The 24,854-nt window shown below is 40.7% G+C and overlaps 1 protein-coding gene across 1 annotated transcript in view; it reads left to right on the top strand.

The window, feature by feature from the left end:
- The window catches only part of PIWIL1 (piwi like RNA-mediated gene silencing 1), a 36,837-nt gene extending 14,942 nt beyond the window's left edge, over window positions 1-21,895 (top strand). The window contains exons 9-20 of the mRNA XM_004611019.1: window positions 1,934-2,060; window positions 2,289-2,406; window positions 2,859-2,973; window positions 3,920-4,107; window positions 5,011-5,083; window positions 11,277-11,477; window positions 11,587-11,690; window positions 13,430-13,500; window positions 13,646-13,799; window positions 18,419-18,544; window positions 21,480-21,627; window positions 21,779-21,895. Of these exons, the coding sequence (XP_004611076.1) occupies window positions 1,934-2,060; window positions 2,289-2,406; window positions 2,859-2,973; window positions 3,920-4,107; window positions 5,011-5,083; window positions 11,277-11,477; window positions 11,587-11,690; window positions 13,430-13,500; window positions 13,646-13,799; window positions 18,419-18,544; window positions 21,480-21,627; window positions 21,779-21,895 (1,542 nt within the window). The remainder of the gene's footprint in view (window positions 1-1,933; window positions 2,061-2,288; window positions 2,407-2,858; window positions 2,974-3,919; window positions 4,108-5,010; window positions 5,084-11,276; window positions 11,478-11,586; window positions 11,691-13,429; window positions 13,501-13,645; window positions 13,800-18,418; window positions 18,545-21,479; window positions 21,628-21,778) is intronic.
- Window positions 21,896-24,854: the final 2,959 nt, after the last annotated feature.

The raw sequence follows: 24,854 nt of genomic DNA, 5'->3' as shown, positions 1-24,854 counted from the left end.
CAATGCCCCAGGACCCTGCCCACCTTCTCAGGGGCACCCCTACCAAGGATGCTCATAGCATGGCTGGTAGGATGGACCTCAGCAATCTTCTAAAACCAGTGTACCATTTGAGGAGAGGAGGAAAGGTTATGTGTCAGGGTACTGGGCACTGCTGGCCATGTGCTGGGCTGCAGTCTGCTGCTGCCACCTGGAAAGCCTGGACTGAGCAAGACCAAGTGCTGCCTCCTGGCTCCACCCTGACCCTGAAATAAATAAGAAGCACTAAAATTAAAAATAAGAGAAACAGGTCAGGAACGAGACAAGGATGCCCACTCTCACCACTTCTCTTTAACTGAACAAAGGGACTGGAGCAATAGCACAGCGGGTAAGGCATTTGCCTTGCATGTGGCCAACCCGGGTTTGAATCCCAGCGTCCCATATGGTCCCCTGAGCACCGCCAGGGGTAATTCTGGAGTCAGAGCCAGGAGTAACCCCTGTGCATCGCCGGGTGTGACCCAAAAAGCAAAAAAAAAAAAAAAAAGCATCCCCATTCTGATTGCACCCAGGGGACTACTGCCCCTACCCTGTTAACCTCCTCCTCACCAGGGGTTACTTCTGGCTTTGCACTCAGGAATCAGTCCTGGCAGTGCTCAGGGGACCATATGGGAAGCTGGGAATCAAACCCGGGTCAGCCGCGTACAAGGCAAACACCCTACCTGCTGTGCTATCACTCCAGATAGGAAAGGAAGAAATCAGACTCTCACTATTCACAGACGATATGATACTACATTATTTCATGGAGTAGCATTTTATAGTTTTCTTTGTAGAGGTCTTTTACTCCCTTGGTTAAGCTTATTCCAAGGTACTTGATTTTCTGGGGCACGATTGTGAATGGGATTGCTTTTTTCATGTCCCTTTCCTCTGTCTCATTGTTTGCATATAGGAAGGCCATGGATTTTTGGGTATTGATTTTATAGCCTGAAACTTTACTGTATAAGTCTATTGTTTCCAAGAGTTTCTTAGTAGAGGCTTTAGGCTTCTCTAGATGTAGTATCATATTGTCTATGAGTAGTGAGAGTCTGATTTCTTCCTTTCCTATCTGGATGCCCTTAATCTCTTTTTCTTGTCTAACAGCTATTGCAAGTACTTCCAATACTATATTGAAGAGAAGTGGTGAGAGTGGGCATCTTTGTCTCGTTCCTGATCTTAGAGAGAAGTCCCTTAGTTTTTCCCCGTTGAGGATAATGCTTGCCGTAGGCTTGTGGTAGATGGTTTTGACTATCTTGAGGAAAGTTCCTCCAAAACCCATTTTGGTGAGGGTTTTCATCATGAACGGATGTTGGATCTTGTCAAATGCTTTCTCTGCATCTATTGATATGATCATATGGTTTTTATTTTTACTTTTGTTGATATGATGGATTATGTTGATTGATTTCCGAATGTTAAACCGTTATTGAATCCCTGAGATGAATCCCACTTGGTCATGGTGTATGATCTTTTTGATGAGTTGTTGGATCCTATTTGCTAATATTTTGTTGAGGATCTTCGCATTGGTGTTCATCAGGGATATTGGTCTATAATTTTCTTTCTTAGTGGTGTCTTTGTTTGCTTTTGGTATTAGGGAGATGTGTGCTTCATAGAAACTGTCTGGGAGAGTTCCTGTTTTTTCAATTTCCTGGAAAAGCTTGAGGAGAACTGGCAACAGGTCTTCTTTAAATGTTCGGAAGAATTCGCCAGTGAATCCATCTGGACATGGGCTTTTGTTTTTGGGGAGATTTTTTATTACAGTTTCAACGTTTTTGATATTAATGGGTTTATTCAGGTATTCCAAGTTGTCTTGGTTCAGTCTTGGGAGATTGTAGGAATCAAGGAATTCATCCAATTCTTTTAGGTTCTCATGTTTCGTTACTAAGGGCATTTACTATGACCATAATCCTTTTCTTCTCTTGCCCAGCAATATAACCAAGATATCACTGATCTGAAGCAGCCAGTGTTGGTGAGTCAGCCTAAGAGAAGGAGAGGCCCTGGTGGCACGTTGCCAGGCCCGGCAATGCTCATTCCTGAGCTCTGTTACCTTACAGGTACAGTGAAGTCTGTGAATTTAATGTGAAGCCACTAGATAAGTATCTCATGAGAAGTCATTAAATATTTCCTTATACTCTGCATCCCTACTCCCCTCACCCCCACTAAAACAGCAGCCACGTAACTTCCTTTTCTTGGAATTCTCTTCTTTCACTCATCATACTACTTGCAAATATTTAGATATAATTTCTGCTTTAACTTTAAACCTTTAAATCTTTTATTTAAAGGCCTAACTGATAAAATGCGTAATGATTTTAATGTGATGAAAGACTTAGCTGTTCATACAAGACTAACTCCAGAGCAAAGACAGCGTGAAGTAGGAAGACTCATTGATTACATTCATAAGTAAGTCATCTGTATTCCTCTGGAGTATGGCTTCAGTTTTGCATTATTTTACGTGGCTTTAGTGGCATCATTTTATGTGGGGTTTTGTTACTTCTCCCGTTATTTTATACTTCATAGTGTTTGGGGTAAGTTTTGTTTGTTTCTGTTATTTCTGAGGCTACAGGAAATAATAAACATTGCAGTGGTGGTCTAAATCTTAGAAAAAGTATTAGACTAGAATAATTTTGTTGCAGAATCTTGTTATAAAAGGTTACATTGAGGAGATGATAACTCAGATGTTGGAATTTTAAAATATATCATGAAGGGAAGTATAGATGTGATGAGAGATAAAAAAAAAAGATTGTGCTTTTGTGTTTCCTAGCTTTCTCACTGTAGGATTTTATCCAGAAAGAAGTATTGAAATGTTTTGTAAATTGTGATCTATTTGAATAGATCTGTTATTTTTTGCACAGGGATGACAATGTTCAGAGGGAGCTTCGAGACTGGGGTTTGAGCTTTGACTCCAATTTACTGTCCTTCTCAGGAAGAATTTTGCAAGCAGAAAAAATTCACCAAGGTGGAAAAACAGTAAGGCAGTTCTTAAAATTATCAGTCAAATCAGATTTAGATCAGAATAACACTATAGCAAATTGCAGTTCCTAGTTACATGTCCTCATAGTTCTTTCCTCACTTGTTTCTCCACATGCTGCCACCATTATGTCATCTAAGGTGAGCAGCTCGGTACTTTAGAAATGGAGAAAGAGCAGGAAAGGAAGTTTAGAGAATCTGATGAAGCTTGTAACTTGGTTCTCAAAATAATCAGTAAGGTTTTGCTAAAAGGTGGCTTTATCTTTGGAAAAAGGAGAATAAGTATCCTGAAAATGTGGTGGATTTTGTCTGATTCATATCATGAAATAGTGAAAATGCTAAAACTTAAATACATGTTTTAGTAAAATACCAAAAACCATACCGCTGACTTCTACAAGTGTTAGGTAAATAATACCCAATCATCTAGTTTGACATTTTTATTGCACCTATCTTTATTACCCCCTGGGAAATAGTAGAAAGACTCCTGTGTCAAGTGTCAGGAGGCTGTGCTCTGGGTCTGTTTGCCTCTGTCCAGCCATCAGGTACTTGTTCTGCTCACTTTCAGCATCTGCTGGGGCCTCAGTCAAGTTGCTTAATTTTCATTTCTAAAACAATTTTTTAAAATTTGTCTTTGTCATAAGAAGTTAACACTGAACCTTGTAAGACTTAGAAAAATCGAAGGCCACCAAAACAAGGGAGAGTACTTGGTGCAAGTAAATACTTTGAGTGGCAGTAGTTAATACAAATTTTCAGTAAAATTGCTATCACCACCTTGATAATGTTTCTGTATTTTTCTTTCCCCACAAGTTGTCTCTGCAGTCCAAATTTAAAAGTAGTACTAATATGGTTCAGAATATATCATGGTAGAAATGCTGAAGCTTTAGGGGCTTTATCACTGAGAACTTACATTAGAATTTATGGTGTCTCTGAACTTTCTTCCTTCCAGTTTGATTACAATCCACAATTTGCAGATTGGTCAAAAGAAACAAGAGGTGCACCATTAATTAGTGTTAAACCACTAGATAACTGGCTGCTCATCTATACTCGAAGAAATTATGAAGCAGCCAATTCGTTGATACAAAATCTATTCAAAGTTACACCAGCCATGGGCATACAAATGAAAAAAGCAATAATGTAAGTTTCTCGCATCATTCCTACTCTGAAATTTTGGTTAGTAGATATTTTGGAGGATGTGGGAACTGAAAAGTAATGCAACTGTGGAAAATTAGGTGCCCAAGAGAGAAGACAGCATGCAGGGTTGTCATGAGAGAAGTTGGTCTGCCAACTTCTGGTCTCTTCTTGCACGCAGCCGACCTGGCTTCAATCCTCAGCATCCAATTTGGTCCTCCAAGTCCTGGCAGATGTGATCCCTGAGCATAGAGCCAACAGTAAGTCCTGAAAACTGCTTGGTGGTGCCCCCTGCCCTAAAGTAAAATAAAAACTGGATTTTCCTGAAGATGTGAAAATGGGCTGGGGAGATAGCTCAGGGGTCAAGGGCACACATGCTTGCCTGCAGCACGACTATCTCCCTGGGCTTCAGCATTAAACTATGGAGCCTGGCTAGCTAAGCATTGATGGGAAAGGTCCTCAGGAGTTCCCTCCCCTTAAATGATCTGATACAGGTCTTACAGTATAAATAGATGTTTCAGTTCCTAAAAATGAGTGGGAGAACAGAGAGGACTTTTTCTTGAAACTTTTGTTACGTGTTAGAAACAACCTTTAGGCTAACTTGCTCTTGTTTTTCCCTCCCTATATTTTATATTAAAATGTTCCGTGTTTAGGGGCTGGAGCAATAGCACAGCGGGTAGGACGTTTGCCTTGCACGCGGCCGACCTGGGTTCGATTCCCAGCATCCCATATGGTCCCTTGAGTACTGCCAGGGGTAATTCCTGAGTGCAGAGCCAGGAGTAACCCCTGTGCATTGCCAGGTGTGACCCAAAAAGCAAAAAAATGTTCCGTGTTTGTGATCTATATGAAATTTTGTATACATAGAATGGATATTCATTTCCTGAATGTTGGATTGTGTTTCCTTTCTAGGATTGAAGTGGATGATAGAACTGAAGCCTATTTGAGAGTCTTACAACAGAAAGTGACATCAGATACCCAGATAGTGAGTAGAATTATTATTGGCACTTTAGGCAGTTGTCTTAGAATAAGTTCTTTTCACAGAGGCATGTCTAAATATAAGAACTTGGGCTTTTGTTTTCCAAATGTTAGATTCCAAAATGGACCCTCAACATGCATATATATATGTATGTTTTACCTATATAACATAGGCCTATAACTAAAGATAGCATTAATTTGTCTAGGCTTGTTTTTGTGTGTAACTAAAGATGAAGGGATGGAGAAAAGCAGAAAACCAACGTATTCGGTTTCAAAGACCTTATAAATAGAAAGATGGTTAAAGAGAAGCACAAAAGTAACAATGGTTACATAGTATTTCAGGAAAGAGAAAAACAAAATTCCTAGATTGATATTAGATTTATGGAAGAGCATAAGACTGAATGGGAAGACTAGATATTTATAAACTTCACATATCCAAAGCACCTGCAGAGTTTGAATCCCCCTCCTAGAAATTTAATTCCTACCTTTTATTTCTAATGTATTTATATATGTTTACCTATCCTTCCAAAGGAATGGAAGAAGGACATGGGGGGCAGTGTGGAGAATATAAATTCAAATGGGCCCTATTTATATTTGTGGAACTTTAGTGCATAATGCATACTTGTAGGGGGTGCTGAGGATCGGGGCCGAGAGAAAACCTGGTTATCATTTCTATCTGTGGGTTGAATATTTGGGTCTGTGGACCAGATCTTATGTGTTTGTGTAAAGGTATGAAACACTGACTTTAGAGCATGAGCTCTGACATCAGAATCCTGCTCTGTACTCATCCTGGGTCAGCTATTTTGCTTCTGGTTGTATTTCTCTATTCAGACAAACCAGCAATGGTCATAGTCTTATCTACTCTTTTGAATTTTAAGTGATATTGCAAAACCAGATATATTCCTACAAATCAAAGGCTACTAGTAACCACTGTCACTGTGGATTCCCATTAGCTCCTAAAACAGTCCAGAGTTCTTTGTTGCTCCAGTAAGAAAAATTATCCTGTAAAAATGTTTCATACTGGTACTCTGCCTTCCTTGGTTTGTTTACTCATATTCTGAGTTTTGTTGGCTACTCTAGAAAACCTGCTATAACATTTCTGATCTGCCTTGTGTGAACATGTTTGGGGTGTCTTTTTTTTGCAGGGGGGCAAACCTAGTGGTGCTCAGGACTTAACCCTGACTCTGTGCTCAGGGACCACATGGGATACCCAGGGATCAATAAAATTTGCTAAAAATGGGTATTACATATCTTCTTATCATAATTTAGCACTTAGAGGAGACCTAGTTACTATTTTATCTGTCAGTTTCAAAACCTAAAGCTATATGACTGTACATAAGTCATTCAGTAAATTACTATTGGTATTTATAACTATAGCATCATTATATATTATCATATATCTATACTAAGGTAAAGATAATAGAATTACAATATCAAATAAAACTAGAGATAAAAGTTAACTTATAGAAGATAAAGTGCAGTATGGGGGGAAATAACTGTAGAATAATTATGTTATAAGGCCAATTTTTGTTAGGAGAAATTATAGTTGCCATTTAAGAACTAACTGAAGCCTATATTTCTCAGTTCTGTGTAATGAAATTTATAGAAACATAATAAAGTAACAAGTTCTAAAACTTGAGTTCTAGAAGGAATACCCTTACACACTTGAATCTTCTCTTGGAAAATCACTTGATAATGAATAAAACGGTAAGGACAGATTTAATGGTAACACCAGTGTTGACTTAAATCTAAGAAATGGATTTACTTTATCTTATCTATTCCTTTTTAGCCCTTCATATTTTACTTTAATGGCACAAGAATTTACTGTTTTATTATCTGGGTTAATGGAGACACCCAAAGTGGGAAGGGGCTATAGAAAAGAAAGATAAGAATTATTTTGTAAGGGGCTATAGAAAAGAAAGATAAGAATCTGGGAATGTACATTGAAAAATCACTTGTATCACTTGTCATCTTGTTGATATCCGATTTGCTCGAGCAGGCACCAGTAATGTCTCCATTCGTCCCTGTCAAGTGCTCGTGTAGCCCAGTGGTATCTGCTTATTCCAGGAACACGAAGAGTCTTAAGCCATTTGTTCAAGGTTTTGATGAAGAAGTGTGACCATCTTGTATGTGGGCGGCCACGCGGTATTTTGGCGTCCTGTGGAATCCAGTTGGTAACAACTCTAGTCCAGCAGTTGTCTCTAAATCACATTACATGACCAGCCCATCTGATTTTCGACGCCTTGGCAAATGAGACAGCGTCCCTGATTCTTGATCATTAATGGAGGTCGGAACTCCGGATTCCTTCTCTCAATTGAGTGAAATGTGATACTCCAAGCATAGCTCTTTCCATTCCTCTTTGGGATACCTGAATAGGGTTCTCATCCTGTTTTCGTAGGGCCCAGGTCTCTGAGGCATATGTTAGTGCAGGAAGAATGGTGGAGTTGAAAAGATGTGCCCAGAGCTGGAGGTTCTTTGTCCTCTTAATCATCTTCAACGCTCTTGAAAGCGTTCCACGCTGCTCTCTTCCTCCTGCGCAGTTCTGGCGCAAAGTCATTTCTTATGTTGAGTTCTCGACCCAGGTACACATAGCTGCTGCATCCGGAGATGTTTGTTCCATTGAGGGCAAATGGAACATCAGGAGCTAAGTTTGTTTTTCATGAACATTGTCTTGGTGAGAATAAGTTGCAGCCTGACCTTTCCACACTTCCAGTCAAAGTAAGCAAGCATTTGTGCCGGTTGGCTAATGTTTGGGTTATTAGAATGATGTCATCAGCGAAGCGGAGGTGGTGTAGTTGCCGACTATCTATGTACACTCCCATTCCTTCCATTCCAGTCATTGCATGATGTTCTTGAGGATGGCATTGAAGAGTTTTGGTGAAATGGTATTACCCTGCTGAAACCCTCTCTTTATGTCGATGATCACTTCCTTGTAGAATGGTGAGATCCTGGTGGTGAATATGTAATACAGCTCTCGAGGATCTTGATGTACTGAGTTTGAACGCCCTGTTTGGCTAGGGCTTCAATGACCGCTTCAGTCTCAACAGAAGCAAAGGCCTTCTTTAAATCAATGAATGTTAGACAGAGCAGCATCTTGAACTCTCTTGAAACTTCAATGAGTTTGGTCACTGTGTGTATATGGTCAATCGTGCTGAATCCTTTTCGGAACCCGGCTTGCTCACATGGTTGTCCTTCGTTCACTGTATTCAGGATGACTCGAGTGAATAACTTGTAGATTACGGATAACAGGCAGATTGGGTGATAGTTGCTGATGTGGTGGATGTCTCCCTTGTACAACAGAACGGTCCTGCTGGTTTTCCATTGGGACAGAACCTTGTATTCAGACAAATAGCGTGTGAAGAGCCGAGCCAGTGTATTGATGAGTACTGGTGGCAGATTCTTCAGGTGTTTGGATCTGACCTTGTCTGGACCGGGTGTTGTATATGTCTTTACCGACGAAATGGCATGTCTTATTTTGGAAGGGAGGACATTGGGAACAACATATCCATCCTGCGGAATTTGGTATGTGGGCAGGTGATGTGGCTGTTGAAAAGATCTGAGTAGAAGTCGTGAATAATCCTCTCCATTGCCCTTCTGGAAGATGTGATAGATCCATCAGGACATCGGAGGGCAGTCATCTTGTCCTCCACTACCCACCCACTGCCATGCTCCTGGCTGCTTTCTGGACACTCAGGCCAAGCCTCTCGCATGAGTGAAGCCCCACAGACCCAGGTAAAGCAGAACTTTGTGACCTTGGTCTCTAGGCTCAACAGGACTAGAAAACAGAGATCCTCTGCCTGCTTCCCCTAATCTTCGGCGCCCCAGGGATCAGACCCATATGACCCCACCCTACCAGGGCCAGATAAATAACTCATCTGCCGACCTCCACTACCCACCCACCACCACACTCCAGGCCACTTTCTGGACACATAAGACACTTAATACTCATTTTCCATAATTGCCACACCATATTTGATGAGGTTCAAATATGGTATGAACCATGGGGACACCTGTAAGGGAGATTAGAGGCCGCCCTAAAAGCCCCATCCCTCTCGGAGAGCCCTGCAAGCTACTGAGAGTATCCCGCCCGCACAGCAGAGCATGGCAAGCTACCCATGGTGTATTTGATATGCCAAAAACAATAACAAAAATGGGCCTCATTCCCCTGACACTGAAAGAGTCCCCACTACAGCAGCATTAAGAAGGTTGAGCAAGGAGAGGCTGATAAAATCTCAGGGACGAACTAGACTGCCAAACGAAGAAGGACGAAAATGATTGTACTTTCAACGCACATACGCTGGCATTGGAAGCATCCATCGAGGACCTGATGGTACAAGCACAGAGATCAAGTACAACGACATTGGTCTGACCGAGATGAGAAGGCATCGATTACATCACGCCATTTTCGACACTGGAGAAGAACTGTTCCTCGGAACATGCGACAACAGAGGTGTCGGTGTCCTTGTCAACAAGAATTTGGCTGTGAACATTGATTCATTTGAATGCCTAACAACCCGAATCAGACGATTTTGCTTGAATAAATATGGCTCACTGCCGGCAGTTTCTATCTTCATTGTCTACGCACCAACATCCAACTACGATGAAGAAGAAATTGAGAAATTCTACACGGGGCTGGAGAAGTTCTATAAAAAAAGACCACACCTTCTACAAGATTTACACAACTTCTACAAGTTGGTGATTTTAATGCCAAGATAGGACCAAGAAGGTCGCCCAAAGAACTCCACATTGGGACCCATGGCCTAGAATGGAACGAACAGGGTGAGAGACTGAGTTCATCATGTCGACCAAGACTATCCATGATAACTCACAGTTCCAGAATGCCAAATCTAAACATTGGACATGGAAGTCTCCCGATGGGCAGTTCCACAATGAAATTGACCACATCATATTCAAAGGTTTTGTCTGACTGATGTCACTGTTGTTCCAAAATTCCAAACGGGATCAGACCACTATCTCCTTCATGCAAAATTCTACTTCATAGGGTGGGGAGAAAGGACTGCAAAGTTTAAGAGGAGAACTCCCAGAATGACCACCAACTGGGAGCTCTTTGGCACTATTTCGGCAACATGGGAAGATGCCGTCGTTGATGACATCGACAAGGAGTACAATCAACTGGTTCAGCACCTCCATGACTGCACAAGGAATGCCGAGAGTGAGAAAGCCACAAACAGACACCTGTCTTCGGAAACTCGAGCTCATTCGCCAATGTGGTTTGGCACAAGCCTCAGGCAATCACAAGCTAATGTCTGAGATTGCAAAGCTATGCAGAAAAGCGATAAAGGAAGACCTCAAAAAGAGAAGAGCAGCAGTGTTGGCCGATGCAGCAGAAGCCGGGAAAAGTATTCACAATCTCTCTTGTCCTTCACCAACTGCATTAAAAAATAGAGCAATTAATTTTAAAAATTGGATTTAGTTCTAGAAATTAAATCTAATTCCCATAATTTGAACAGAGGTTGCTGGTCAGTTAATCTATCTTTTTATTTAAAAAATAGGGGCCGGAGCAATAGCACAGCAGGTAGGGCGTTTGCCTTGCACGCAGCCAACCCGGGTTCGATCCCCGGCATCCCATATGGTCCCCCAAGCACTGCCAGGAACAATTCCTGAGTGCAAAGCCAGGAGTAACCCCTGAGCATCGCTGGGTGTGACCCAAAAAGCAAAAAAATAATAATAATAATAATAGCAAGGCAAACGCCCTTCGCGCTATGCTATCGCTCCAGTCCCCTTGTTCTCAAAATTTACAGGATCTTTCTTAGGAGATTTGATAGCCTGATCAAATTCTCAAGCAAGAGCTTTAAGTTTCAAAGCCATTAACCTAGGAGGAGCACGAGTAAATGAAATTGAATGGTTTAGAGACCTCTCATTGTCCATCCATAGGTTACTGCTTCCTAATTGCTGTCTCTAAATATTGAGTTGGTAATTCATGTAGCTATTATTTATTTATTAACCATGTTCTTAAAGTTTTTAATGGTAGTTTTGAATTTCCCCTCCCTTTAATTAGTATCTATTACTTAAGTCACTGTATTGAGCAGTTCAAAAAATAGTTGTTATGTGGCAGAGGTGACTGATAAAAGTTTTTTGACTTTCACACCTCACAAGTGGGTTTGGTTTCCTAGTCTCTTTGACATTACTCATTGACTTCTGATGGTTTCTTTAATGAAGACATTTGGTTGCTTTTTTAGGTTGTTTGTCTATTGTCAAGTAATCGGAAGGACAAATATGATGCCATTAAAAAATACTTATGTACAGATTGCCCTACACCAAGTCAGTGTGTGGTGGCCCGAACATTAGGCAAGCAACAGACTATCATGGCCATTGCTACCAAGATAGCCTTGCAGATGAATTGCAAGATGGGAGGAGAGCTTTGGCGGGTTGATATGCCTGTAAGTTTGATTTAATTTCTGGAGAAAATGTTTCATTATTTAAAAACTGGATTTACTTTCAAAGTATTGCTGACATTTTGTATCTAAAATCACATTATTTTTATTAAAGCTAAAATTAGCGATGATAGTTGGCATTGATTGTTACCATGATACCACAGCTGGACGGAGGTCAATTGCAGGTTTTGTCGCAAGCATCAATGAAGGGATGACCCGGTGAGTATGGCTTGGTAGCTGCAGATTGAATTGTAAGACTAGACAAAGAGAATGTAAGTTCAGGGGTTACTTTCTTAGGGGGGATGCTGCAAGAATTTTGCTAATTATTTACTTCTAATTTGATTTCTCTTATATGAGCAAAAATGTTAGAAAGCAAAAATATCATTACTGTACCATTTTCTTGTCGGAGGGGGGCGGTGGGAGAGGGCACACCTGGTGATACTCAGGGGTAACTCCTGGTTCTGCAGTCAGGATTTACTTCTAGCAGTGCTCAAGGGACCACATAGGATGCCTTGGAATTGAACCTGGGTTGGCTAAGTGCAAGGCAAGCACCTTAACCTACTACTATCTCTCCAGCCCCCATACTATATCATTTATATATATATATTTTTTTTTTCCTTTTTGGGTCACACCCAGCGATGCACAGGGGTTACTCCTGACTCTGCACTCAGGAATTACTCCTGGCGGTGCTCAGGGAACCCTGTGAGATGCTGGGATTCGAACCCAGGTCGGCCGCGTGCAAGGCAAACGCCCTACCCACTGTGCTATCACTCCAGCCCCCCATACTATATCATTTTTAATCTGTGGTAGTCAAATTCAATTTCAGACTATATTCCCTTTTGTATTTTGGGTGATGGTCTAGCTCATTAAATATAATAATCTCTAAAAACTTGGGGCTTTGGTTGGTTTGGGGTTCACATCCAGCTGTGCTCAGGGCTTCACCTCTGGCTCTGTGGTTAGCGATCACTCCTGGTGGTACTTGAGGGACTGTATGTGATGCCAGGGATCAAACCTGGGTCAGCTGTGGGCAAGGCAAGTGCCTTAGCTGCTGTGCTCTCTCTCCAGTCCCAAAACTTAATTTTTTAATGAATTTTATTGATTACTTAAATGTAATTTTGAATTCTCACTTTGACTTTATTTTGGGGAAAAAACACTCAGCGGTCCCTGATATTTGCAACTGAATGAAAATATTTTTCATAGTTATTTTTTCATAATATTTTTCTTGGCACAGAGATTCTGCCAAGCATAAGATGGAAATCAAAATCATACTGATTTGTTAGCTTTACTAATGGGTATATTTCAAGGTATTTTATCCTTGAAATAATTTGATGATGATGATGATGATTTTATCCTTGAAAACAATGGAATCTACAGCCGTGGTTTGTTTCTCAAAGGTATAGGTCTTCAGAGTGCACTTCTGTCAGTATTGGGGTGTAGACTCAGGCATCTCTGGCTATTGTGGTCCAATCATTGCCTCGGGGATTGAATATGGTAATAGTAAAATTGCAGAATAATGTACTTTTGTGTATATATAAGGACTGGAGTGATAGCACAGTGGGTAGGGCTCTGGAGTGCACATAGCCAACTTGGGTTCGATTCCTCCGTCCCTCTTGGAGAGCCTGGCAAGCTACCAAGAGTATCCTTGCCTGCACAGCAGAGTCTGGCAAGCTACCCGTGGTGTATTCAATATGCCAAAAACAGTAACAAGTCTCACAATGGAGACGTTACTGGTGCCCACTCGAGCAGGTTGATGAACAACAGAAGGACAGTGCTACAGTGCTACAGTGATAAAGGATTTACTGAAACTTTTTAATGCTATGAAAGATTCCAAAGTATTTGGAGATGTTAGCAGCACTCTCTAGAGAAACTTAAAGATCACTAATTGCTCAGAGACAAGCAATATTCAAAAGGAAAACTTTACAGATATTTGCATTTTCATATCATTTTTTTCTGTGTAGCTGGTTCTCTCGCTGTGTGTTTCAAGATCGAGGACAAGAGCTGGTAGATGGACTCAAAGTCTGTTTGCAAGGTCAGTCCTCCAGGGTACTGCGTGTTCTGATCTCTGAAACAGACCAAAAGCTTATGACCATTTAAAAAACATGCCCAGAATTTATTTAGAAACACAATATTTTTGTTCTTTGTTAATTTATATAAAACTTTTCTGACTTTTTCAGCTGCTCTGAGGGCTTGGAATAGTTGCAATGAATACATGCCTAGTCGGATCATTGTGTATCGGGATGGTGTTGGAGATGGTCAGCTTAAAACACTGGTTAACTATGAAGTACCACAGTTTTTGGATTGCCTGAAGTCTGTTGGGAGAGGTTACAAGTAAGCATGAAATTATAGAATATTTCCTTTTTATAAAACTGTATCTTTTTAAAATTAGGTTTTTAAAAATCTGAATGCTGTGCCTGCACTTGTTCTCCTTGAAGCCCATACTGATTTTTTAATTCTTTTTTAGACATTGTCCATGCAATTTGGGCAGCACATATCCTACCATATCAAGACAAGTTCATTGTTTAACTTAATCATATTGTGGGCAAGTTCAGTTAAGGAACTGTTCTGTGGAGCAGACTGCATAGTAAAGGTGTGAATTTTATTTGGAAGGAACTTAGAAAATCGGAAAGACTTGGTTACACATTTTGAGTATTTTCTTTTGCCAGACTTATTCAGTCAGCATTTAGTACCATTCTAGAACAAGAGTCTTTTAGAAGATTCAGTTACAATTAAGGTAATGTGTTTAAAGTCGTGTTGACATTTGTTGTCTTGAAGTGTCCAGGAAACCCACCTGGTGATGCCTGTGCCCCCTCCGGATCCCCACCCCAGTTCCCAAGTTCTTGGTAACCTCTAGTACCCAGACTTTTTCAGTCCATAGGATCAACATCCTGATCCAGGGGATTTTTAAAGTCATTGGCCATATCTGTTAGGTGTGATTATTGCCCGTAAGATAAAAAATAACTTAATTTTTTTTAATAGTTTATTTTTAATTAGTGAGTCAACGTGAGGGTACAGTTACAGATTTATACATTTTTGTGCTCATGTTTCTCCCTTACAAAGTTTGATAACCCATCCCTTCACCAGTGCCCATTCTCCACCACCAGTAAACCCAACATCCCACCCCCCCTTCCCAGTCCCGTCTCCCCCCACCCCACACTGCCACTATGGCAGGGTATTCCCTTTTGTTCTCTCTCTCTGGTTAGGTGTTGTGGAAAATAACTTAATTTTTTAAAAAAGCTTATTTCTTATTTCTAGTAGCTACATTGGAAGGGCATATCCAAGTCATTTCAATCAGATTCCAAAAATATACTAATAAGTGTTGATTCTACTTCTTAAATTAGATGATTATGACAACATGACCTTAAAAATAATGTCAGGGGCTGGAGCAATAGTACAAGCTGGTAGGACATTTGCTTTGCATGCGGCCGACCCCTGTTTGATTCCCAGCATCCTATATGGTCCCCTGAGCACCATCTGGAGTGATTCCTGAGTGTAGAGCCAGGATTAACCTCTGTGCATTGCCAGGTGTGACCCAAAAAGCAAAAATAATAATTATAATAATAATAATAAAAAAGTAATTTTAAAAAATAAAAATAAATGCCGGGTTTTTTTTTAAGTAATTGTGTTTCAAGTTAAAATGTTAACAAGCTCTATGAAGATACATACTCCAGATCAGAGGGTTTTCTTTCCTGTACCCTAATATACTAATACTTTATCACTGAAATAATGAGACTTATCTTTTTGATTTTTATAGTACTGCAAGTCTTGCTTGAAATAATTTATATATAAGAGAGGTGGTTGGTGATAGGGATTAAGAATAGCAAGTCATCAGGGCTGGAGCAATAGCACAGCGGGTAGGGCATTTGCCTTGCACACAGCGACCCGGGTTCGAATCCCAGTATTCCCTATGGTCCCCCGAGCACCGCCAGGAGTAATTCCTGAGTGCAGAGCCAGGAGTGACCCCTGTGCATTGCCGGGTATGACCCAAAAAGAAGAAAAAAAAGCAACGCATATAAGATGAACTTCTTTCTAATATGCATTTCTTTTAAAAATATGTATTACTCTAGTTATTTTCTAGTCTGTTTACTTTTTATTACATATTAAGGGAGAGCATCTAGAATTAAGGAGTACAGATAATAGTGCACATTCATCTTATTCCCTCTTATTCCCTTGAGCATAATATTTGGGATGCTGGGAATATATACTGTTGGCCATTCTGGGACAGCCCGTATCTCAGATTCTTTAGTGACATGAGCCATTTGGCTTTGGTTCCCAGAAGGGTTAGCACAAATAACTCTTGAAGAGGAGACACTAGCTCTAGTATCTTTAAATGGTAGTTCTTGTGCAACACAGCCTTGGATACTGGCAGTCTTGATCTGTCCATCTCCCTTTGAGCTGTAAGAATAACAGTTGCTTGGAGAATTTAAACGAATTGTTTTGGATTAACTCTTCACACTTTTGTATGGAGTGTCCTTTACATGTGTGGAGTGGTGCTGTTTTTGATAGTTTCAAAGATAGTCAAGAATAAGAAGTCTCTAAAATTTGAGTTGAAATAACCCCAGCTTTGCTGTCATTGATGAAATAAGCAATAATTGTCCAAAGCCTTTGAAAGAAAAAATGAGTCGATATTTAATGTATTTCTCACAGTATGCAGTATGCACTCAACAAATCAAACACTACATATAAAAAGTAAAAGTAATAGCCTAAAAATCATTCCTGGCTTTGAAGAAATACAAAGTTAGGACTTACACATTTATTTACCCTCATGGCAGTATTTTGCTTGGAGGTCACACCTTGTAGTTCTCAGGGGCTCTCTGCTCAGAATCACCCCTGGCAGTGTTTGGGGTGCCATGTGCAGTGCAGGGGTGATTAAATCAAACTGCCACATGCAAGGCAAGGCCTTACCTCTTGTATGATTTCGCCGGCCTGCATTTGGTTTTTAATTGAGATTTGATGTGAGGTTTTTAAAGATGTATCATGGATGACAGCTAGGATAACAGCAAATCAAAAAGTCACTTCATCATAGCGTACTTGTGACCAGTCTGTCACTACATTTCCTAAAATGTTTTCTCTGCTGTCACAGGGCTAAAATCAATTGGTATCTTTGGTACCCTGCCATTGTGGCCTTGTTACACTCATAGATGATTATAACTGAGCAATAGCTGGACAGCAATGGTTGTATGTGGGTAAATAGTGATAGTATACACATTCTTTTTTTTAATTTTTTTTTTTTTTGCTTTTTGGGTCACACCCAACAGTGCTCAGGGGTTACTCCTGGCTCTGCACTCAGGAGTTATTCCTGGTGGTGCTGGGGGACCATATGGGATGCTGGGAATCGAACCCGGGTTGGCCGCGTGCAAGGCAAATGCTCTACCCGCTGTGCTATCACTCCAGCCCCAGTATACACATTATTTAATTTAAATAAAACCTTATGCATTTGGTTACTCCTAATATGAGGGGGGAGAGGGGCAATTCTTGAATATTTTCTGTCTGTGATGGAGTGGCTGGATCCTTATGACCCTTTGTCTAGATAAGACGTTCCCAACTTACTGGACCTACTGCCCCCTTTTCAGGAAAAAAATTACCCAGTGCCCCCTCATCCAGGCAGTCTTATCTTCTCTATGCTAGTAAGCCAAAAGCCCCCCAATTGCACCCAAGGCTGCTACTGCCCCCCCATCATTCCAGTATCTCCCACGGGGCGGCGGGGGGGCAGTATAACCCACTTCAGGAAATACTGGTCTAGACCATGTCCTGTGAACTACCCACCTAATCTACATTCCCAGGGCCATAACGTGTGAAAACCTATGGTTTCCAGCATTTGAAAAGAAATATATGTGTGTTTTTAATTAAAGTTCGGGTTGGGAAAGGAGGCACTGATAACCATCATACCACATGCCTGCACTGTTCTCATTTGTAATTCACTTTTCCAAGTAATCTCTTACACCCAAGTGTATGGTGTGACTATTTCTAACTCTGGATCTGAAATGAATTTTCAAATTACAAGATCAGTACAGTGGGAGACAGTACAGTGGGCAGGGCGTTTGCCTTGCACATGGATGACCCAGGTTTGGTCCCTGGCACCCAAGCACCGCCAGGAGTAATTCCTGAGTGCAGAGCCAGGAATAAGCCCTGAGCATTGCTGGGTGTGACCCAAAAATCAAAAAAAAAAAAAAAAAAGGCAGGAGTGTTGGGTCCTTGGGGGAAGGAGTTAGGTACACTGGTGATGAATGTGTTGTTGGAATTACATGATGAAAAATGTCAATAATATTGTAAATCATAGAACATCAAATCACAAGCTTATTAAGCTAACTGGCTCTATCCCACCCATTTTATGGCTGTCGCCGGAGTGTCAGAGGGAGGTGCAGGGCCAGTGAGTTCGTTTCATCCAGAAAATTCTCTGGGGGGAAAACTCACTGGGGAAATAGTCTTGAAATGGGAAAGCTGACTGAAGATTTGGGGTAGGAAGGGAGTGTTTGAGTATTACGTACAGTGAGCTGATGAGCCACGATCAAGAAACCCCACAGGTCAGACCCCCACTGATACATTGCGGAGCAGTCATTTTGAAAGGTATTTGCGATACTTTCAGTTTAAAGGCCGTATGTTAGCTTACCTATCAAATATTTGAGTTACTTTCTGATTTTCCTTAGAAGATGCCACTTGGAGTGTTTCAACTTCAGTACTCTGAAAACACACTGGATTCAATGTCCTGGATTCAATGGTCTGGATTCAATATTCTGTGATAGGAAAATGCGCTTGGTGTGTGAGTGCTAGCTTGTTCCTGTCTTTTCCTCCAGCCCCTTGCAAGTTGTCAGATCTGCCTTCTCAGCTTAGATAGCGAATATCTGGAGGGTTCTGTGCTTCTTTGTAAAGGGAGTATGTGGATGATTTATATATGATTTGTTGCCCTGAAATTATGACTGACCTAAGTAGTTACATTCATCATCTTTAAGCCCAAGACTAACAGTAATTGTGGTGAAGAAGCGAGTGAATGCCAGATTTTTTGCTCAGTCTGGAGGAAGACTTCAGAACCCTCTTCCTGGAACAGTCATTGATGTCGAGGTCACCAGACCAGAGTGGTGAGTTCCATATAAGCCAGTGAAAATTGTTTGGGTTTTTTTTTTTTTGAACATTGCCTCTATAGGTTATCAACTTCAGCATTTGTAAGAAACAACAAGTGTATGAAAGTCTTCAGTTAGTCATGGCATTAGTAGAGTTCGGGGTTTTTCTAACGGTGTCTAGTAGAGGGCTCTGTGTGCACTTTTCCTCTGGGGAAAGAGAACTATATCTCTGACATTTATTATACTTACAATGACGAAGAACTGCTGCTGTAGATTATTTTCTCCCACACATGCAGCCCCATCCATAGATGATTATTTCCTAATGGATATATTTGAGTATTTTGCAATGTATTTAGTTGTCCAAAAAGGTCAAAGTTTTATGTGAAACATATTTGCAGAAGCTTTTTTTTTTTTTAGTAGACTGACATAGCTTACAGAGTTCAACTGAAAATGTATAAATTTGTTACTTAAGAACTTTGCATGAGGGTGAATAGACAGTACACTAGTAAGACATGTTCATAATGACAGCCCACTGGCCATTTCAAATTGATGTCCCCCTCATGAGAGTAATCAGGATTTCTGTTTTCATGCGTCCTTTTTGTTTGTTTGTTTTTGCTTTTTGGGTCACACCCAGCGATGCACAGGGGTCACTCATGGCTCTGCACTCAGGAATTACCCCTGGCGGTGCTCAGGGGACCATATGGGATGTTGGGAATCGAACCTGAGCCAGCTGCACGCAAGGCAAACGCCCTACCCACTGTGCTATTGCTCCAGCCCCATGTTTTTCTTTTTTTAAAATTTATTTATTTATTTATTTATTTTGCTTTTTGGGTCACACCCAGCGATGCTCAGGGGTTACTCCTGGTTTTGCACTCAGGAATTACTCCTGGCAGTGCTTGGGGGACCATATGGGATGCCGGGGATCGAACCCGGGTCGGCCTCGTGCAAGGCAAACGCCCTACCCGCTGTGCTATCGCTCCGGCCCCTTTTTTTTTTAAAAAAAAAAAAGAAAAATATTGATTCAGGATGGAGTATCAATGTAGGTACAGTTTATATGGAAGCCCCTTTAGGACCCTTGGATTGGTAAGGTATTACACTGACAGATGATAATGGAATTTAGATTTTCATTCTGGTTAGTTCCGTTATTTGACTGGTTAGAAAAGTTTTAATCTAATATGCATTTTTTTGAATATCTAATTTTCTGGGGGAGATGTTAGCTGGCCGTGCTTCTGGGAAGGGTCTACAAGGGTAAAAATCAGCCAAGGACACTGTTGAGATAGTGATAGCATTTAGTTGCTTCCTTCAGGACTCTTTCCCTATACAAAACCCCATGGTACTCTAGTCTTTTATTGGCTACTCTGTAGCCAACGTGCCCTTTTAACACTGATCTGTAGGTCTAAGCAAGTTTTCCATTATATTCAAGTCCATTATAAAATGTCAAAAATGTTAATAGATAACTATTTAAAATTTACCAGCTGCTTATGTTACTGAGATGCTCGTAGAAATCCTCTTTCAGTGAGTATCAAACTCATTTTTTATTTTCAGCACTTTAAGTTATGAAGTGCTTAAATTGTGGGCATAGGTTTTGATTCATATCTATTAGGTCAAATTGGAATATCTTTGGTTTGAGCTTTCATTGCTATCCAAAGGGATGTGGCTTTGAGGTAGAGCACACTTCTGTGTGTGAACATGCACACCACAGATCAGATTCCCTTATAATTTGCACTATTTGGTTTTTGTTTCCCGATTTGGATCCTATGCTAGTTCTCCTTTATGCTCCTTCATCCTCTTAAAAATCACCTTACAGTGGTGTCAAGTATGAGATATCACAAGGCCGCAGGAATACACCACATTTGTTGGGGTTTAAAGCAGAAAGCAACCAGTCTCAGGGGCAAATATATGTAAGCACACAGGGCTCAACCTTTAACAAGTTACTTTTAACAAGTTCTCTTATAGAAGGGCTTAATGGCTCCTGGGTGAAACACAACAATCTTCATACACGTTCCTCTAAGAAAACTTTTTAGGATAATTTTCAGCGGGTTATTCATAACAAGCAATACAAAATAAATTACTTTGGTTCACTTTGGGGACAGGGTTTGGGGTTCAGGAATACTAGAAATGTGGTGGAAAGGTGTAACGGTGGTGGTATTGGTGTTTGAATATTAAATGTAATTATTGTGAGCAACTTTATAAAAATAATTTTTAAAAAGTAGTCAGAGGAAAAAGAAAATCACCTTACATTGATAAAATTAGTTACATCTTTGCTAGCCAACAGTGGGAGAAGCATCAATGAGGAAAGATTAAATTGGAATGTCTTTGGATTGAGGTTTCATTGCTATCAAAAATAAAAAAGAAAAAAAACCCTGATGCTGCAAAAGGATAGTTTGGAAATGGTGGCACACGGAACTAGACCTCATCAGCCTTCGCAGTTGCTGCCCTCTGGAGCCCCGCACTGCGCACTCTTGGGGCAGGACAGAGGAGAGGGAGCAGGGACTGTGCAGAGCACCATGTAAAGCACCAGGCTAATGCTCACTAATGCCCTGAGGAAAGTATCAGTACTGGTCCCATCCTTTCTGTCTTGGGGACAAACCCAGCAGTGTTACGGGATGATTCCTGGCTCTGTGCTCAGGGAGTCATGCTGGCAGGGCTTGGAGGACCATATATGGTGCTGGGGATTGAACCCAGGTCAGCTGTGTTCAAGGCAAATGCCTTATTTGCTGTACTATCTCACCGGCCCAATAGTACCTTGAATATATTTTGTTTAAGCATTCCAGGAATGATCCATAAATAACAAGTTTCTGGATTTTAAGAGAGCACACGATGTTTGAAAGAGATTGTTACATAAGTATATGGGATCTCTTCACTGTGAAACATTGAACCATAATCATCTTAATTTTAGCTTACAAAAAGGTAAGCCTTACATCCATGTGTTTGGTTTCTTTTGTAATTCCAGGTATGATTTTTTTATTGTGAGTCAAGCTGTAAGAAGTGGAAGTGTTTCTCCCACACATTACAATGTCATCTATGACAGCAGTGGCCTGAAACCAGACCACATACAGAGGTTAACTTACAAGCTCTGCCATGTCTATTATAACTGGCCTGTAAGTACTTTTTAATCTTTTTATCTATTTTATAACCATCAGTGAAATTCACTTTTCAAAATGGAATTGCTGTGTTTTCAAATGCTCTTATAGTTAATCGGAGATACAGAGTTTAGATAATAGAATTTCTTTTCTCCTCCTTCCACTAAAGGGTGTCATTCGTGTTCCGGCTCCTTGCCAGTATGCTCACAAACTGGCATTCCTTGTTGGCCAGAGTATTCACAGAGAACCAAACCTCTCACTGTCCAATCGTCTGTACTACCTCTGACCTAAAGAAGAAAACATCATATCACTGCTTTTTTTTATTATTATAACTGAAATTAATTTTTAGCTTTCATTTTTTAAACTGCTACCTTTCTAGAAATGTGGGAAGGAAATTAGATCTAGTCTTATTTCTAACATACTATTAACTGACTCCTAGGTAAAAATTAGGATTTTATATTTTATCTTATTTGCTTCTCATGTTCAAAAGATTTTTGTTTTGGTGAGGGAAATGTGGATGTAAGGTACTTTGTGTTATAAACAGACGTAACTGAAAGTGGAGGTTTACTTTCAAGTACTTTCAGGAGTGAGCAAGTCCCACTTGTTAAACCTTTATTAATTTTTTTGTATTTTGGCTGTGTATATGTGGGGGGGAGGGGACTGTGGTCACCACCTGGATGTTGGATGTGCTTAGGGATTATTCCTGGCTCTGTGCTCAGGGACCACTCCAGGCAATGCTCGGGGGACCATATGCAGTGTTGAGGATTGAACCGGAGTTGGCCATGTGCAAGGCAAGCGCTTAAACCCCTGTAACTACCTTTCTGGCCCAGTATTTACTTTGAATTGAAAGGAGAGAAAAGGCATAAAGTGGGAAGCTCACTAAGGCAGGTATTACTTTGGGTATCTTATATCTCATATTTATGGGTAAAAGCTGCCATTAAATAACCTATACAAGGTATAGGAAAAGTGGGACTCTGTGGAGAAATATGCTTAATTTTTTATTTCACTTGTGGTGGGGATGGTATGAGGTTTAAAGAAGGTAGTTAGAAAGTTTTCAATTTCTGTCCAAAGAAACATTTTAAGATTCTTTAATGAAAAAGACCAGTAGTCAAGATATAACATTACTATTTATTTTGTTTTGCAATTAGGACATTGTTGTAATCGTTATAAAATAAAAGTAACTGTCACATTGTTTGAATACCAGTGTAGCTTTTGTTTTTACTGGAAGCATATCTATTTTCTTTTCACTCGATGCTACTTCTAAACTGCTGGACAGCACACAGTTGAAAGGATGGAGTTCCATTTTAAACTTCAGAACTTCAGAGTAAGGTCTTGTTGGAAAGTAGCAGCCACTGCAGTCTGAGGCTTAGAGAATGGACGTCCATATTCTGTAGGGACGCAGGGGCTGTCTGTGCCACTCTGAGACCCGTCCTCAGGAGGGGCTGTGTACACCTGAGTATTTAGAAGCATTTCCAGGACATTTTGCGAAGAGCAGGACTGAAGTTAATGAGTTATAAGTAATGAGAAGACCACCTTTAGGCAAGGCTTATAAATACACTCTGCATATTTAATGATCCTACACAGCTGCTGAAACCATGATTTAATGCCATTCAGTCAAATTACTTATTTCACTTGGTCTTATATAAATCTTTGGGTTTAGCTCTCTTAACTATAATGAATGTAAATCATTTTATTTTTTTCCCTTTGTTTGAGCCTAGTAACTGTTTCAGGTCCCATTACCTACTTGATTTAGAAAATTTTTTAAAACCCTGAAGATTGTGAAGTTTCAGAAAAATGCCAAACATTCACAAAAGCCAAAGTTGCCAGAGGTTGTCATGATGAGTTTAAGGAATGTCTAATCACACAAACTACAAGGGATGAATTTGGGCACTGCTTTGTTATTTATGAATTCTTAAGAATCCATAAGTAATTGAAGTCATTTAAACAGGTTTTAACTGAGCCTTAAAGTTGACTTTATTGTCTTTAAAATTGGGGAGGGAGATGTTCAGTGTGGTTATTTTTAAAAATTACAGTACTGGGCACAGCGGGTAGGGCATTTGCCTTGCACGCGGCCAACCCGAGTTCAATTCCTGCATCCCTCTCAGAGAGCCTGGCAAGCTACCAAGAGTATCCTGCCCGCACGGCAGAGCCTGGCAGGCTACCCGTGACATATTCGATATGCCAAAAATGGTACCAAGAAGTCTCACAATGGAGACGTTACTAGTGCCCGCTCGAGCAAATCAGTGAACAATGGGATGACAGTGCTACAGTACTAAAGTGGCTTCCCACCATGCCCTGTGACTTCATTGAAAGGCTGGTGACCCTGCTAAGACCCACTCCATCTGCAGCGTGGTGCTTGGCTTTCTTGACCGCGCTAGGTGCAGGGGCCTGAACTCTGTTCCATCTGACTTTATTTGCTTTGTATTGCCTGCAATGCAGCACAGATTACAGCTTCGCAACCAAGCCCAGGAATCAGAGCTGTCGAAAGCATCCCTGTTGAATTGTAAATGCCAGTTGGGAAGGAAGAGTCTAGTTGAGAAGATAACCTTGGGAACCTGCCTTTCTCAGGTCTTTGTGCTGCTGCAGTAACTAGCCTTCATGGCATGACGGAGATGCCCACACAAAACCTAGGTTTCTGTTTCTGCCTGAGCACAGGGAAAAGAAATGTCTCCCATGGTGATGAAAGCACAGCAAAAGCTTTCCACACATCACTGACCTACAGGTGTGCTGTCCTCAGATTGAGCCTGGCGGCACTGGGTGAGGTCATACCCATCTAGAAGCTAATAGTTCTCCAAAGGAAAATTAGTTCAAGAAGAAGCTGGAATGGACAGGTAAACACGATGGATGACAGTTACTCTTTTAAAAGATTTGTCCCAAAATCCTATCTGACTGCTTGCATTATTTAGATAGATTTCAGGGCTTATATTCAGTTCTATTTGGATTCATTATTCCAACTCAGATTCTCGAATCCCTGATGAAAAATAGAAAAATATTGGAATTTTCTGGGAGACCTGTCAGAGGTGCTTCTAAGATGGTAGCAGTTGAAATTCTGTATTCATTTAGTTTAATAAAGCCAGGCACTTTAGTTGCTTTTTCATTTTACCATGAGCATGTTGGTGCTCACACTTCACTAGAATCATTTTGTTGGAGATTCATTTGTTTGGGGGCCACACCCAGAGGTGCTGAGCTTACTCCTGACTGCTCGGGGATCACTCCGAGAGGGTTCAGGACCATATGGGGTGTTG

Source organism: Sorex araneus, chromosome 9 (genome assembly GCF_027595985.1).
Source record: "Sorex araneus isolate mSorAra2 chromosome 9, mSorAra2.pri, whole genome shotgun sequence".
NCBI lineage: Eukaryota > Metazoa > Chordata > Mammalia > Eulipotyphla > Soricidae > Sorex > Sorex araneus.
This window is presented reverse-complemented; position numbering and strand designations above follow the sequence as displayed.